We start from the raw sequence: 17,829 nt of genomic DNA, 5'->3' as shown, positions 1-17,829 counted from the left end.
ATAGGTGGAAAGCTGTGAGGTGTTCTAGAAAACTTGCAAGACTGGTCTCACAAAAGATATATTTCAAACTTTGAGTTCACTCTGTCAACTTGCCTGTCAAAATCTTTGATGTTTGCTTCATTCGGTGCTTGAAACTTGTGGCTTAACATCTCTTAGCTACTTCATCAAGACAACGCGTTTGCTCACAGTGCTCTTAGCATCTTACAGTTCCTGTCTGAGAAAATCATCACCCTCCTGGAGCAACCTCCTGATTCACCCAACTCCTTCTCGCACCTGTAACTTTTCTGACACATCCATCGATAGATGGATGTTGCGCTCAGCATCTGCTGGCTCTCATGCAGACCTTACTTTTAAAAGGGAGCAGAGTATAATACTGCTGCTCCTCTGTACCGCTCCCCAAGGTGTTAATGCTGTTCTACCAGAAGTCACCCCAGGGGGGGCCTGTCCGTGGCATACAAGCCACTCTGTGTGCAAGTTGAGGTTAGCAGCTTTCCTGCAGAGAAGAACTCAACAAATTGGGAAGCTTGCACCTGTGCCCTCACTCTAACAGAGCTCATTAGTTCAAGAAGATCAGCTGAAGTCCCAAATGGAAAGTTTTTTAGACATCGGAAGTTGGACTCTCACCATCAAATACAGCTCTATGTAAAACACACACTGTAACAGATTGATTTAGTTGTGGCAGATCATTGTGTTTCATCTACGTTGATGCAAACTCAATGGGATTTGTGTTTGGTAACCTTAAATCTAAGTTGATGAAGTTGACATCCACTTTGGTGAGTTCGACACTGCAGCTGGAATTTAAAGCATTTCTATTTTAAAAATCTCGAATGCCTAACCTTCACCTCCAATGGGAATGGGCTAAAAGGTACTTGTTAATCTAGTTTTTAATTACAAATTCCATTTGGCATAAACACCTCTCCTCCAGGTTACCCACACTGGTAATTAGCAAGTGCACTCTAAACAAAGGGGAGAGTCTTTCAGAATATTAAAGTGATCTCCGCCTTTAGAATAGAGAATGGATTGAGTGGTGAATACGTTATCACATTTTGATTTTGCTGTGACATTGATGAATGAAAGAATAGCCTTTGTTGTCCTTGAGTCTCCCGTTGTGCAGTAGGTGAGAGTTACATAGTACTGTCTGTTCTTAATTAATGCACACATTGTGGGCGTGAGCAAAAGGAAGCAGCAAAAAAAGTCTTAATTTGTCTTGGGAGCACAGCGTATATGGGGCCTTGAACGTCGCATCGTCAATGCTGGAGATGTGGAACCGACTTTTCAAAGCAGCTATCTGAAATCTGTATGAGTCTGACAAGAAGGAATGCTATTTGTCTTTTAGTGCTATTTGTCATCTCGTTTGCAGAGGCCTCACTGATTTACAATGCCGACCCATGTGTGGTAGTTATTGAACATTGTAATTCTCTTAACGTTTCGCTTTCCCCGCAAACGTCTCTTTTTTTCCCCTGACTTTTCTGGAAGTACTTGGCACAGTCTATTTATTTTGGTTTGGAGCATGTGGGAATTTGGCTGGTTCGGAGTTCTCTCTTGGTTATGACAGACAGGCTAATGAAAAACACCTGAAATTGAAATATAAAACAAGTGGTTGTCGAAATGTTTGTGCTTGCTTATGGTGCCTCATTGTATATTTCCTTTTAAAAAAAATAATAATAATAATGGTGTACCCCGCCTCCCGCCAGAAGATAGCTGGGATAGGCTCCCGCACTGCTGTGACCCTTGTGAGGATAAGTGGCTCAGAAATTGGATGGATGGATGTAATGTGTGGTTACTATTGATATACAGTAGTGACTAGTCACATTTTTGAGAAAACAACAAACATACATATTGGATTTCAGTGAATTTCACTGCTTCTCAGTGTATGTCATGGTCCTGCCGGACCCTGTCCTGGCTGTGCCGGTCCCCGACACAGCTGCAGCAATCACTGAGGCGCACACTTGCGCCTCGTTCCCCGTAATTAGGACAGATACAAATAGGACTCCTAGTACGGTCTGGCCTTTGCCAGATTATTGCCTCATGCCTTGTTCCCGCACTCTTGTGATTCCATTCCTGAGCTTCTGTGTACCAAGCCCTGTCTGCCCACTGACCTGCCTCCTACGCCTGACGTCCTTGTTACTGCTGCTCCCGTGGACTGCCTGCCTGATCCCCAAAACTGGACTGAATAAATACGTTTCTCAAATTGCCTCTATGTCCCGAGTCGTGCATTTGGGTCCAACCCCGTTTTCTGGTCGTGACAGTGTATTACATGAGTTTTATACATTAACGGTAAAAGCCGCACAACAAGAGGTGATCCAATCTCCCAACATTTGTATTTAAACGATCTTTGAGATGTAGAACTGCATAACAGCATAATGCACAGCTTTTCTTTTCCTTTACCCGTTATTATTGATTAACTAGTTCAAAACACATACAATATGTAGACTTCTTTACAAACCAGTCCTCTTGATATGATGGCGTGTGATTATTTGCTTTTTGTTACATTTAGCTACATGGAAACACTTTATAAAGTAATGGAGATTTTCAAACTCCTGATTGAGTCTTCACAGTATGCTACAGTATAACCTTTATTTTGTAATGCACGTGTGTGCAAATCAGTCACGTTTTGGCAAAATTTGCCATTTTGAAGTCAAAATAGGCCACTTACGTGAGTTGTATAGGGCGAACGAGTTTTGTCTTTTTTTTAGGGGCGGGGTTCGCCGTCGCTGATGTCGGAAGCTGTTTCGTACTCAGCGCTGGCAGTTAGCTCCATCTAATTGTGAATATAATTATGTAGTGGACTAATATGTGAGCTGGTGCGCTCGCAAGCATTGATGAGACAAAAAAAAATCCTTGCAATGATCGAAATGTTGCTCATTACTTTTAGTAATCAATCATTGCACATTTGTCAACTATTTCATGCGTCAGACTACAACTTTGACTTCTGCGTCAGCCGCTCTTTGTGCCAATCCAATTTGATGTGCTAGTGACATTTAAGTCGAGTTGAAACGGCACAAAAAAGTCACATAACCTCACACAAGGTATTCTATTGGCCCTCGGGGACATGGGTATTAATGCTAGATAAGCCACGCCGGCTGATTGTTGCTGTTAGGAAGGTCGTGATAACCATGAAGGCAACAACAAGATACTTTTGTTTACATTTAGATGAACAAAACCAATGGCTTTCTTGTATTATAGTATTTGTTGGCCACTATCTTCCCAAACGTCAATGTTTTAGCTCACTTTTACTTGCAAAAACACCATGCAGTAATTTGCATAGGTTGTGCTCTAACTTGACTTCTTTTTTATATTTATTTTTTTATATTTTGTAGACCACATAATTCGTCACTTTAAACTGCTCCCTTTGCGCAATTGACATTGTTAACACACTTATCTATACAGATTTTACATCTTGCACATCTTATAAGGAATAGTTCTTATAGACAGAAATGAAATTGTTCTTGTTGTTATGTTGTTGCTTGTTCTTTGTTCTCCATGTCATACCAGGGCAGCACCGACTGCCGTAGAAAAATTCCTTGTGTGTTTTTACACACCTGGCCATTAAAGCTGATTCTGATTCGGATTTAGCTGTGCACACACAAAATACACAACACACATGCACACACACACGGCAACATCAGAATTTGCACATATTTATGTTTTATTTTGTAATTTTTTTAAAAAATTGTTGTTTATGGTGTGGTTAAACAAACAATTTAGCCACTTTTTACTCAGTACTAGTAGTTATTTCACTGTGAAGTTTATACTCTTACTTTTGTAATTTTTTTGGAGGACTCTTTTTTACTTGAATCACATTATTGTCAAGTAACAGTACTCTTACTTGAGTGCAATATTTGGCTACTCTACCCACCTCTGGAGCGGACATACTGTACCTCCTCTGACATACCGAGTCTAAGCAACATTTTTGCTCATTGGCTCACCCACAGTTGTATTTTTTTCACTTAACTTTTGTATTTTTGCATTGAGGTGCTGTAGGTCATGGCCCTGGTTGTGGTCCCAGCAGAAGCACAAAGTCCGCGTAACATCGGGGACAAGCGGTGATCCACTCGTACATCTGATATTAATCAGGAAACACGCTCACAAATATCTAGGTAATTAGTTTATGGATCTTAATGTTGAATATATTAAGCTAAAGAGCAAACTAAATTTAAATTCAGTTGTGGACAACAAAAATAATAAAATATTACACTTAATATTTTTCTGTAGAATGCATTTGGGGTTTGCTTTTGAAGTTGGTAATAGTGAAAAAGGAAATGAAACATTAATTTTAGTCAATTATTTTCCACAATGAGTCCGCTTAAAGAAGAGGATGCTGTTCATATTGCACACTTTGAACCAGGCGTCAGGTGCTGGTGGAAATGGGCCTGGCTCAAATTGGAGGCTAAGAAAAAAGAAAAGGGCTAATAAATGAGAAAAATGTAATTATAATCTTAATCTTGTACATCAACATTTACTGGTGGTTTACTAAGTGCTATAAATGGGTTTTCTGCGTGAAGACTTTTTTTTTTGCCTTGTTGTACTCTTCCGAGTCTTCCAAATTGCTTGATTTTAAATTTAAATGAAATTTTGTAAAAATCCAGGGGGATTTCCGTGGATCCCACCATCCACCTCGACAATGTTTTTATTTTTTTTGTGGTAACCTTTTTCATACCCTTGGTGTTTGCATGTCTCAGTGTAGTTGGCTACCCATCCCACAACAACGTCAAAATTCATTCTGATAATCTTGAGGATCAGTGTTGACCATTTGTCAACATCAAATTTTCAACATGGTCGCCACTTGCTTGGGGGGCACAGAGAAAACTGCCTTGATCCTTTGTATACAGTACACAACTCCACTGATTACTCTCGTGAAAAGTCATCTTTTGTTTTGGGAGGATCACTCTGTTGTAAAATAAAATTCTCCAGTAGTCAAAAAAATTGCTGAATTATGCATGACACCCTGCAAACACCGAATTGGCAGCGCATGTAAATCACCCGTCTTGCCAAACACTGCCACTCCTCGTCCCCCTCCTCCTAAATTCATTTAATTGTGACTGTGTATGTAGCACCTAGTCATGTAGGAAGACATAAGAGTGGGTTGTGAAATTAGTCTGAAATTGGAGTGCAGAACAAATCTATCATGCAAATGTCTTGCACACAGGAACCCTCTAATTTACTCTACTGATCTATAAATGAAACGTACACGAACCCACACGTTAACTTCCGGACCTTTCTCCTGCTGTTTCTAAAGGCTTTGAGCGCCGTGCACAGAAGGAAACAATGGCTTTCTACATTTTTGTCCATGCTTTATTATAGTCAACTGGCTGCATTTAATAGTGCTTATACACAAAGGACTCCAAAAAGTATTTATATACCGTATATATAGCTCAGCCTGTGAAATCAATAAAATGATATCCTGGTGGTTTAATAAACCCACGTTCAGGCTAGCTACTTTTGCAAAAGTCTGTCCTCTACACTGCACCTGTTTCGACCATTTTCTGAAGTATCCTCATCAGCGCAGGTTCTTAATCACCAAAGATCAATCATACCCTTAGTCGCATTTGTCTTTATCCATCCATTTCCTTTGCTGCTTATCCTCATGAGGGTCACGGGGAGTGCTGGAGCCTATGCTAGCTGTCGGCGGGCAGGAGGCAGGGTACACCTTGAAGTGGTTGCCAGCCAATCGCAGGGCACATACAGACGAACAACCATTCACACTCACAATCACACCTTGGGGCAATTTAGAGCGTCCAATTAATGTTGGGTGTTTTTGGGATGTGGGAGGAAACCAAAGTGCCCGGACCCTTTTTTGTCTTTGCAACATCTGCATCTTCAGATGATTTTTTCCTGCTTTTCACACACACGTACACACATACCCACACACATTAAAAGAGAAGGTCCGTTAAATGGTGTGATACAATTTTGCTTTGTGTGTGTGTGTGTGTGTGTGTGTGTGTGTGTATGTATATATACACACACACACGCACAGAGAAAGAGAGGGAGAGAGAGAGAGAGAGAGAGAGAGAGAGAATATAGGCCACAGTTCTGGAGGACCAGGGCTCAAATCCTGGCCTCACTTGTTTGGACTTTGTATGTTCTCATCGTGCCCGCATCAGGTTTCCTCCCACATCCCAAAAACATGCGTTAATTGAAGACTCTAAATTGCTCTTACGTGTGAATGTGAGTCCAAATGGTTGTTTGTTTCTATGTGCCAATTGGCTGGCAACCAGTTCAGAGTTTACCCCATCTCCTGTCCTAAGATATCTGCGATAGGCTCCAGCAATCCTGTGGCCCTCGTGAGGATAAGCAGCTCAGATAATGGATGGATGGATGTTTAATGTCAAAAGTAAGAAAATAAATGATGATGCATACATGTCATATGAGAACACGGAAACTCTTTTGTTGTCTTTTTTACATTATTAGATGAATAATAGACTTACAAACATGAGTATTAATATAAGTAACAAGCTGTCTCAAACATGATGATGGATGGCAACAGGGGAATGGGTTAATATAATTGGTTAAAAAGTCGATCCTCGTATTGAGGCTGGTAATAAAGGCATTTTTGAGGATGCATTGTAGTGTATCACAAATTCAAAATCTAAATGTCTCTGTTCTAAATTTGTTTTACACAATTCCTCAGAATATGTGTGAATTGTGAGTAACCACAATTATGTCTGTGGAGAGGTAGAAGTGGCCTTTAAAGCTCGGGTGTCATTCCTATAAACATTCTAAAATAGATATTGTAATGAAAGATACATATAACATTATTCACTTCAATGTCTATACGATAAAATAAATGTGAGCGGAGAGAGTGTCATCCATGCACAAAGTTGCAGAAGTGTCATTCTACGATATCCAAGTGGTCGCCATATTGGCTGCGTCCTCCGTCCGTGACGTCACCTGGACACTCGCAAATGAAAACACGCGGTGCAGCCTAACTATGGGAGACAAACACGGCCCGTCTAACACGGAAGCTCTTTTCGAAAAGGAGAACACCACACAACCGAGTGAAGTTACCGGGGCAATATTACACTATTGTTTTGAGCCATATTCAGATGATATGCGATCACGGCCAAAACTCATCCCCGTCGCGCAGCCTTCGCAGAAGCAGTGACCGCCGAACGCGGCGCCTCAGCCGGTGTGGCTGATTTTCTGTGCAGTGGTGGCATAAAAGGAGGAGGTGGAGCCGAGCCATCCTGCTTTTAGGGGTATGTTCAAAGCCGCCACAGTACTTGTTGAACACTGTCGACCCGGCCGCATTCCTGCCTCCCTGTTATTTGGGACCCACGAAGCTCTCGTCCTCTGCACACGTGCAATCCATTTTTCACAACGAACCGGGTCTCTTGCAAACTTATGAAGGCTAAATCCATTCTCCCGAGTGTAGCTAACACGAAGGAACAACGACAACAACAAGGTAAAACTAATGGAAACAAACGAGTCCACTAGGGGGCGCCTCTGTCCTGTACGTCACTTCCTGCTTCTTCTCGAAAACAAATCCCAAGAGAGTATTTTCATGGCGGGAGTCACAAAAAGCTGTATTGGTCAAAATCATGTTTTGTGGTGAAAAAACACATATACCATATTGGCTGTGGGTTTTTCATTAATGATATACCAGAAATCATCCATTTTATGACACTTGACCTTTAATTGTAGGAACTCAGTGGGAGTCACTGGTCTTGCTAATCAGCCTCCCACTGAACACACAGTTTTCTAGCACATGTAACCCTGTGACCAAGGGTTATCCTAGTTGGTCAATCCTTCTACTCTTGAGTTTATTCTGCTCCACCCCCTAAAAAAAAACAGGGCTCCATTACCATTTTGTTAATGCATGAAAAGCAAATATATATTAAACTTCCAGTGAAGGTTTGCACTTTTGGTTGGCCTCACAAAATGTGTGGCTTTGATATGAGAATTATTATTATGATAATGATTATGTATTATTATTAATATGTTGCACTGTGACACACCTGGAGATAATCACAAGCTATGTAATATTTTTGGACATAAAAATTAAAAGACCCACCCCCCAAAATATCCATATTTTTTCATGTAACACCATGAGACCAAGATAAGATTGTTTTTCTTCAGCACATTGTTTTGGTTATAAACCAGGGTCAAGTGACAACTGCACAAATCATCCTAATCTCTGGCCTCAGTGGTTGTCAAATGAAATATGTACTATTTCATAGGACCCTGAACATGAAAGAAATTAATGAATGACAAAACCTGGAACAGGATGCTAAATAAAAGGGGTTAGCAAAGGTTGGCAGGGGGTTGAAGGGTTAAGAATTACAGAACACTACAAAGGCACCATTATACAAGACAATCACAATTGTGAGTTGATCACGCTTCCCCAGCCAAGTGTATTTATTGTGACACAGATGACTCTGAAAAGTGAAATATAGAGTAGAGGGGAGTGTTTCACAGCTTTTATTCAGCCAAGACCACATCAAAAGAAATATCTCACGGTTAAGTGTACCTTCTGCCATGCAGAATTATTCTACCAGTGATTAAATGTGGTTGGCATGCAACGGTGAACAATTACCGTAATTTCTCGTGCATAATGCGCACCCATATATACTATGCACCCCTAAAGTTGACCTCATAATTCTGGAAAACCCTTCTACCTATGTATAATGCATTTTTACAATGTTTGTTTTTGCTTCTACCCATATGATTGAAACATGATGTACAATCTATATTTATTTTACTATTCATTAGTCTGGAGTAAAGATCTTTATTCAAATACAATACTTTTATTTACTTGCTCTTCACAGCCCTAATTTTATTTAATAAATTTGAAAACATTCTTGTGCTCATATGTTTGATTAAACAGAAAACATTGTTGGTAAAGCACAGCATCCAGGAAAGGAACTTGGAGGGACAGATGGTGGTAGAATTGGCAAAACAGATGGAAATTGCTGTAGCAAACTTTTTTCTAGAAGAGGCAGGAACATAGGATGCTCTACAAGAGTGGCGATAGAAGCACACAAGTGGATTACATCATGTGCAGAGGATGTAATCAGAAGGAGGTTAGTGACTGTTAGGTAATGGTAGGGGAGAGTGTGGCTCGAGAGCATCGGATGGTGGTGTGTATGGTGACTCCGGTCACGGGGAAGAAGATAAAGAAGACAAAGGGAGAGCAGAGAACTATGTGGTGGAAACTGAGAAAGGAAGAGTGTTTTGCGGCTTTTCGAGGTGAGACAGGCTCTAGGTGGAGAGGAGGAAGTTCCAAAAGACTGAACCTACAGCCAAAATGATCAGAGGAACAGGCAGGGGAATATTTCGTATATCTTCTGGTAGGAAAATGGAGGTGACTTGGTGGCGGGACCTCAAAATACAGGAGTCATACAAGGTTACAAGGTTAGGATACAAGGTTAGATGTGGGAAACTGAAAGGACTGAGGAGAAGAGAAAAGAGAGGTGGGATGTCAAGTGAAGGTATAGCTGGAAAAGGCCAAGCAGGAGGCATATGATAACATGTATGGCAGGTTGGACATGGAAGAATGAGAAAAGGTTCCATAGAGGTTGGCCAGACAATGGGAGAGAAATGGGAAGGATGTGCAGCAAGTTAGGATGATTAGGGATAGAGATTGAAATATGTTGACTGGTATCAGTCATGTGCTGGACAGATGGAAAAAATACATTAAGGAATTGATAAATAAGGGAAATGAGAGAGAAGGAAGAGTAGGTGCGGCAAGTGTGGTTTAGCAGGAAGTGGTAATAATTAAGAAGGGGGAAGTTAGAAAGGCATTAGAGGATGAAAAATGGAAAGGTGGTCATGATGACATTCCTGTGGAGGTCCGAAAGCATCTGGGAGAAGTGGCTGTGGAGTTTTTTTGACCAGATTGTTCAACAGAACTCCAGCAGGTGAGAAGATACCTGAATAATGGAGGAAAAGTGTGCTAGTACCCTTTTTTAAAAACCAAGGTGACATGCAAAGCTGTGAAAACTATAGAGGAATGAAGTTGATCAGACACAAATTGAAATTATGGGAAAGAGTAATGAAGGCTAGACTCAGGGCCGAAGTAAGTATCTGGGAACGTCAAAATAGTTTTATGCCTTGAGGATGTTGTTGGAAAAGTACAGTGAAAGTCACAAGGAGCTACACTATAGTATGTCTTTGTGGATCTAGAGAAAGCCTTGACAGAGTAACCACAGAGGAATTGTGACCATAGGTGAGTATAGGAATGTAGATCAATTGGTAAACTGGGAGTTTCACCTTTCAGCTTCTTCTCCCAGCTCCTTCTTTATCACAATGGACCAATTACTACAGACGCTGCACCAATCCGCCTGTCGACCTCACATTCCATTCTTCCGTCACTTGTGAACAAAACCCCAAGGCTTGTTAAACTCCTCCACTCGGGGCAGGATCTCCTGAATAGATTATAGCAGTGAAGTTGAGGCGTCTTATCCCCCTGTAGTTGGAACACACCCTGGTTCTCCCAATCATACCCTTCGAGGTCTCACTGTCATTGCCCACATGATTATTGAATTCTCCCAGCAGAACGATGGAGTCTCCAGTGGTAGTGCTCTCCAGCACCCCTTCTATAGACTCCAAAAAGGGTTGTTACTCTGACCAGGTCCAGCCCTCGCACCCGAAGGCGGAGGGAGGCTACTCTTTTGTGCACCAAGTGAACCCCAACGTAGAGGCACCAAGCCAGGAAGTAACAAGTATACTATACCCACACCTGTTTGGCGCATCTCAGTGTGAGCAACTCCAGCGTGGAAGAGGGTCCAACCCATCTCATGAGGACAAGTACCAGAGCCTAAACCATGTCTGGAGACAATCCCCACTCTCTCTAGTCAGAGCTTCTCAACCTCACACACCAGCTCAGGCCCCTTACCTGCCAGAAAGGTGACATTCCACGTCCCTAGTGCTAGCTTTTGCCCAGCTCACACTTCACCTGACCCCTATGGCCCCTCCCACAGATGGTGAGCCCATGGGAAGGGGGACCCACGTTATCCGTTTGGGCTGTGCCTGGCAGGGCCCACTCGGAGCAGGCCTGGCCTACAGGCACTCGCCCTCAGCCCCACCTCCAGGCCTGGGTCGAGAGGGGGCCATGGTATCCGGGCAAGGGAAACCTCAATCCATTCAAGTTTTTCCTCATATGTGTCTTTTCACCATCCTTTTTCTGGTCCCTCAACTTGGACCTGTTTGCCATGGGTGGCCCTACCAAACAATATAGGTCCAAGGATCATTGGTGGACACAAACCCCTCCAGCATGGTAAGGTGACAGCTTCCAGGAGGGACTCTCATATATGGACTTGTAAAAGTGTCAATTTCATTGCGGAACACACCTTGGTTTTGTCATACGATGGTCCATAAAAGGCCCCTCTGACAGCTACTTCTGTTTGACCCGGTTTTCTATCCGCTTTGTCCATATTTCGCTAAAACCGCCCTTTTTCCTCTGATAGCTTTCGTCTGCGTACAAGACCCTTTTGTGAGAGGGGATGTGTTTGTTATGTTGACAGGGCTGGCTTGGGAGAGGAGAGGTCAGCGGAGAGCTTTGCTAGTGACCAAGATACTGTAAGATGGAGGAATTCAAATGACCTGATTTCAGACAAACCTGTGGATCTCACAAATGCCTGGATTATTTTAATCCATATTTCACATGTTTACTGAGGCAACATAGAGCCATTACATCTCAAATACTTGAAAAAGTTGGTTTGGTAAAATATAGCACCTTTATATACTGCAGTTTGTGATTCCTCTAAAAAGCTTTATAAACGGCCTGGTGGTCTTGTACGTTCTTTTCTCTTCTAATACCAGAGGAAACTGTCAATGCAGCTTTAAAGACTGTCGCAATCGATGTCCTGGTGAGACAAAATTCCGACTGCTCCGCACTGTAGGTCGAGGGCCGTCTTTCTGAAAAAGTGTTTATTCACTGTAGAATGGATATTTACAGCCTCCCAGCATGATTAGCTTTCTCTTCAACTGTTCACAGAGAAGTAATCAATGCACAGAAAAGCACTTGCTTGACATTTGAGTTCTATGGCATGCCGGAAAAAAATTCTTTTTTCTCTCATGTTCAGTTCACTTTATAATTTGACTTTGGAATATGGATTTATCGTGTGGTTGCCATCATCTCAACGGCTCAGCATGTCGACTCGACAAGTGGAGTAATATGTGCATGTCTGTGACCCACACCAGGATCTTGGTTGGAAGTGATCGAAACACCACCCTTAGCCAGATTCAAACTTGAACCAAATGTGATAGTTTTGCCTCTTCAAATGAAGGCCGTAAGGCTTCATGCAGTTTCAGTATACTATTTGCAAATGGAAATGGTTTTATGCTGGTCTTTGGGTTGGTTGTCACATTGTCCGCAATATTAAAGTTTCTTTCGGCTTGTCCCATTAGGGGTCACTGCAGCGAAACGCCCATATTTGTTTGGCACAGTTTTTACGCCGGATCCCCTTCCTGACGCAACCCCAATCAGGGAGTACGGTCCGGTAAACAAAGGCCCCTGGAGCTCCGGACCGGCAGCCACTGATGGTTGTTTGGACAGGAATGACGCGGAGTCTGACAAGCGAGCTCCGGCGGTGTAGGCTGTTAGCCCTGGATGCCGAAGCTCGGCTAAAGGCCTTTGCCGCCACCGAAGCTCATTCTGAGCTGCAAGCCTTTTAGCCAAACTTCGGCGGAGGTACATAGTACATGAACTATTGGATACACTGTTTATGGAAAGCACTGGATTTCCCCTTTAAGAAAACATTCCATATAATTGTATCCAAATTTAGAGCTGTATGAACTATTCTCTTTACAAAGGTAATACTTCTGTCAGTGAGGCATTCAGTAAACAATATGTTAAATTTTGTGCTTGCAGTTTGCAGTTGTCACATTGTTGTGAATCAAAATGAAAGCTACAGTGTCCCCATTATCTTTTTAACTTTTTATGAGCTAGAAAAAAAAGGTGCATGGCCCTCAGTATGATGCGGTACAGTTTTACGCCACTGTAAACTTTAACCACACTAGTGAATATCTGAACATTATTACCTTTGTATGATGACCTTTCATGAAAATCTCCTCCGGGACCAATAAATGTTTCACCTACAGACTTTTGAAAAGCCCGAATATTTCATGCGGCTATGATATTGGATAGGGTGATACGGTGATAGTTGTCATAATAATGTGGCTTTTAGTATATGTGACATTTGTTGATAGACAAAGGGTTTTACCGAATGTGCTGACAGTACAAGGTCGATGTTGTGCTGAAATTATTGTGACTAGTTCTGACGTAAACAGTGTGTTGTCTGTGAAGCGGATGCCAAGCAATGATGTCAAGTGCCAGCATAGAATCCTGCCCAAGGGGAAAAAATGCAGTGGAAGACGTCCTTACCTGCTGAAAGAAAAAAAAAAAATCAACATGAAACACTTCGCTGCACTCCTTACCTCTCCATGCAGTACTGTAGATCTCATTCCAAACCTGCACCCCTCAGCTACATCCACCTTGCTGTGACCATGTTTTCGTACTTTTCCCCTTTGTTATAATCTCTCTTTCTCTGTTCTGGGTGTAAGTTATTGATTTGTACATTCCTCCAGTCGCATCATGTCCTTGTCCTCCTCTTCCTCATCATTGCCCATGCTCCACCGGTTTTTGCATCAACCCTGAGCTCGACCACAGACCGTTTCTCTTTGGGCTAATTGGGGAAATCAAAGTGGGTGCCGTTTAAAATGGAGCGTCAATGGTTCACTGGAATGCCTTGTGAGTGTATTTCTGAATGTGGTATAAATATTTTAGAATAATATTTTAGACTACTCAGTGCAGCGAGGCTGATGAAAACCATGTCTTTTTATAAAGTTTTCAGTGAGCCTTTCCACCAGTTACTTTGAGTGTCTTCAGGCACAAAATCGCAAAAGGATAACGGCAAAATATGGCATAGTATGAAGGATCCTTAGGTTAATGCTAACTTCAGCTTGTACGCAACCCAATAGTGAAAGAAAAAGTAGTTGTTCATAACGTTTCAGATTTGGGTCAATTACCAGCTGATGAAAGAAAATTATTTTGTTGAGGCTATGTAAAAATAATAGTGTTCTCTCGCTACAATGCGGTTCACTTTATGTGGGCTCACAGATTTTATGTGTGTGTGTGTGTGTTTTTTTCTCCAGCATACAAATGTGCATTGTGTTCAGTATCAGGATTCGCGAAGGGTAGCCCCCCACATCGTGTTCTGTATCCCGATTGGCTAAGGGACTGTAGACTGTTATCAACCACACTAAGTGTCAGCGGGCCTGCAGAAAGCTTCGCAGTTTCAGTTCTCAAACATAATTTGAGGGGGCACGTTTGTTTACAAGAATATTCTCGCCCAGAAGAAAAAACGACCCAGAGCTGTTTTTCATTCGCAAAACACCTGCACCATAAACACTACACTGGAGTCCCAAACTGTAAAATACGCCCGAGTCATGATAATAATAATTAATAATAATTTCTTGAGTCCAACCTCATGGATTGATCATGAAAATTTTATTTATATCTAAAAACTACAACATTTTTCTTTTCATAAAAAACACCCTAAATAAGACAGAGGAAAATGGATGGAGGGACACTGATATATTTATTTCTCAAATTATTTCTGAAATTAGTTTGTACTAAATCACAGATGTGGAAAAAAATATGATTGTACCGTGGGCCCCCTGTGAGACCTTAAGCCATCAATACTGTGAGAAAAGGAACTTGGGGCAAAGTCTTTAATTTGTTCTATTCCTCAATCCTCTTTTTCTTGTTTTCAGTGAAGGCCGGAGGGAATTGCTCGGAGGTGGCAGTCTTCAGATTTCAAATCTCACAGAGGACGACGCTGGCATCTACACTTGCGTGGCTGACAACACCAATGTAACAATCGAAGCACAGGCTCAACTCACTGTGCAAGGTACTCTCAACAAGCCAAATTTCCAAATGTCATAATGATGGTATTTTCAAATTATTACAATTCGCTTTCAGTATGATACAGCATATTTTTACACACAAAGTATGACAACAATAACAAACATTGTTGAATGCATGCACGTCGATCCTGATATTGCTGCCTTTGTATGACAGCGCAGATACAGGCTTTGCGAAATCTTTCATTGCATTATGCAGATCTACTGTACTTGATGCGGTGGCCAGTGAGTGTAGGAGTATATGCTGTGCACTCTCTACTCCTACAGGATAAATGATGATATAAAGTCAAAGATGAAGACGCTTCAAGGTCTTCTCGCAATTCACTTGAAAACTGGACAATTTTGTTCGTTTAAATTGGATTTTCACAAGTGGTCAAAAAGTAATCCAGCTCAGGGAGTGTAGACACGAGCAGCCTCAACTCCACTTGGCCACTGTCGACTTGAGACTTCATTTTCTTGAAAGCAGCGACTAAATATCACATCGGGATACATGTCAACAAATGCATGTCATTGGGAAAATGATTGCAAAATTGTTGGGCAGCTTTTTGTTTCCTTTTTTTTTTTTGAAGTCAGGTGGACAGTCAGTGCAGGTACACAATACACACTCCTATGTGAAGCGATTCAGCAATTTGGTTTGGAGCAACTAGTTGAACTGGAAAAGACCCTGAGGCTTTCCCCCAATGCCGTAGCATTTTACACAAAGTCACATCAAGCTAGGTCTCCATCCCTTTGCTCACAAATCCTTTTCCCCTCCCCTTCAACACCCTTCCATCATTTCTTGTCAGGCACTGTGATTAAAGGAGACAGTAATGGAAAATTGGATCAGGTAGCACGAGGACATTTGACTTTACTGCCTCTGAGCCTTCAGATGTGCCACTTCAATTCCTCAAAATCCCTCTTGTCTAATAGCTGACCCATGACCCTGTTACAGACATGTAGAAATTGATTTCCAATATATATGAAAGGGATTAATTGTTATGTTAACTTAAAACAGTTGCGTTTTAGTGCTGTAGACAGTAAAGTGCTTTTTTTTTTCTTCTCCAGACCAAATTAATGATGAAACACCGTTTTTGTATTGATTTCAGACAGGGCGCTCCTGAAAGATCAATCAATTCCCCTGAGAAAGAACTGCTCTTGTAGATGAAATTCATACAAATTATTTTTCTGATGCTCACTTGCTGGTATTTTTATTTTTAAATTTGGAAATGGATTTATGACGTTAGCTCAAGACATCTCAAGAAAACACATTTATACTAGCAAATGGAATCTGCCTTGGTGGCTCCCTGATAAATTGAAGTCACTATTGCTGGTTGTCATTGAGAGAACCTTTTCTTTTTTTCAGTCAGTCATCTTGGGAACAAAAACAGCTACATGAACTTCCGTCTTCTTCTTTTCCTTTCGGCGTGTCCTGTTACGGGTCGCCACAGCGTGTCATCTTTTGCCATCTTAGCCTATCTCCTGCATCTTCCTCTCTAACCCCAACTGCCCTCATGTCATCCCTCACCACATCCATAAACCTTCTCTTTGGTCTTCCTCTCACCCTTTTGCCTGGCAGCTCCATCCTCAGCACCCTTCTACCATTATACTTACTCTCTCGCCTCTGAACATGTCCAAACCATCGAAGTCTGCTCTCTCTAACCTTGTCTCGAAAACATCCAACTTTGGCTGTCCCTATAATGAGCTCATTTCTAATCCTGTCCAACTTGTTCACTCCAAGCGAGAACCTCAACATCTTCATTTGTGCTACCTCCAGTTCTCCTTCCTGTTGTTTCTTCAGAGCCATTGTCTCGAATCCGTACATCATGAACGGCCTCACCACTGTTTTATAAACTTTGCCCTTCATCCTAGCAGAGACTCTTCTGTCACATAGAACTCCAGACACCTTCCGACAACTGTTCCACCCCGGTTGGACCCGTTTCTTCACTTCTTTACTACACTCTCCATTGCTCTGTATTGTTGACCCCAAGTATTTGAAGTCATCCTCGCTATCTTATCTGCCTGGAGCTTCACTCTTCCTCTTCCGCCCCTCACATTCATGCACAAATATTCTGTTTTACTTCGGCTAATCTTCATTCCTCTCCTTTCCAGTGCGTGCCTCCATCTTTCTCATTGTTCCTCCGCCTGTTCCCTGCTTTCACCGTAGATCACAATATCATCTGCGAACATCATAGTCCAAGGGGATTCCAGTCTAACCTCATCTGTCAGCCTATCCATTACTACCACTGCAAACACGAAGGGGCTCAGAGCTGATCCTTGATGCAGTCCCACTTCCACCTTAAATTCTTCTGACACACCAACGGCACACCTCACTGCTGTTCTGCTGCCCTCATACATGAACATGTACCTGTACTATTCTAACATATTCCTCTGCCACACCAGACTTGCGCATGCAGTACCACAGTTCCTCTCTTGGTACTATGTCACAGACTTTCTTTAGGTCTACAAAGACCCAATGTAGCTCCTTATGACCTTCTCAGTACTTTTCCATGAGCATCCTCAAGGCGAAAAATGCATCTGTGCTACAAGCTACTTGAGCTTTCATAAATATCCCAAATATATTGAGACATATTCTTGCTCTAGTTGTGTAGTTATTTAGCTGTTTATTTTTGTTGTTGTTGTTTCGTTTGAGTCTGCTGCCTTCACCAAAGTTCACTTTAGAATCCAACAAGTGTCATCTAGTTTTTCCTCTCAGCTGTTGTACGCAGTGATTTAAATTATGTAAAAAAGCACGTCTTTTCTAATGCCACGTCCTAGATATTTCTGATTTAAAAGAGAGAAAGAGAGGAGGGAAAGAGAAATTAACACTTCCGCTGACTGGAGCCATTTGGTCATTATTCAAAACTGACCATATAAATGTGTAATTGAAGGAATTACTATTGCTTGTAAAACCTATATATATATACATATATATAAATATAAAAGCAGCTCTTTGTTTTGAGGAGTCATGCAAATTTCCCAAGT

General features: G+C 41.8%; 1 protein-coding gene across 9 annotated transcripts in view; it reads left to right on the top strand.

Moving 5' to 3' along the window:
• The window catches only part of neo1a (neogenin 1a), a 230,305-nt gene that overhangs the window by 145,358 nt on the left and 67,118 nt on the right, over window positions 1-17,829 (top strand). For all 9 annotated transcript variants that reach the window (XM_061815276.1, XM_061815275.1, XM_061815279.1 and 6 more), the window contains one exon: window positions 14,719-14,855. In XM_061815276.1, the coding sequence (XP_061671260.1) occupies window positions 14,719-14,855 (137 nt within the window). The remainder of the gene's footprint in view (window positions 1-14,718; window positions 14,856-17,829) is intronic.

The sequence above is a fragment of the Syngnathoides biaculeatus genome, chromosome 3 (assembly GCF_019802595.1).
Source record: "Syngnathoides biaculeatus isolate LvHL_M chromosome 3, ASM1980259v1, whole genome shotgun sequence".
In the NCBI taxonomy this organism is placed as follows: domain Eukaryota; kingdom Metazoa; phylum Chordata; class Actinopteri; order Syngnathiformes; family Syngnathidae; genus Syngnathoides; species Syngnathoides biaculeatus.
This window is presented reverse-complemented; position numbering and strand designations above follow the sequence as displayed.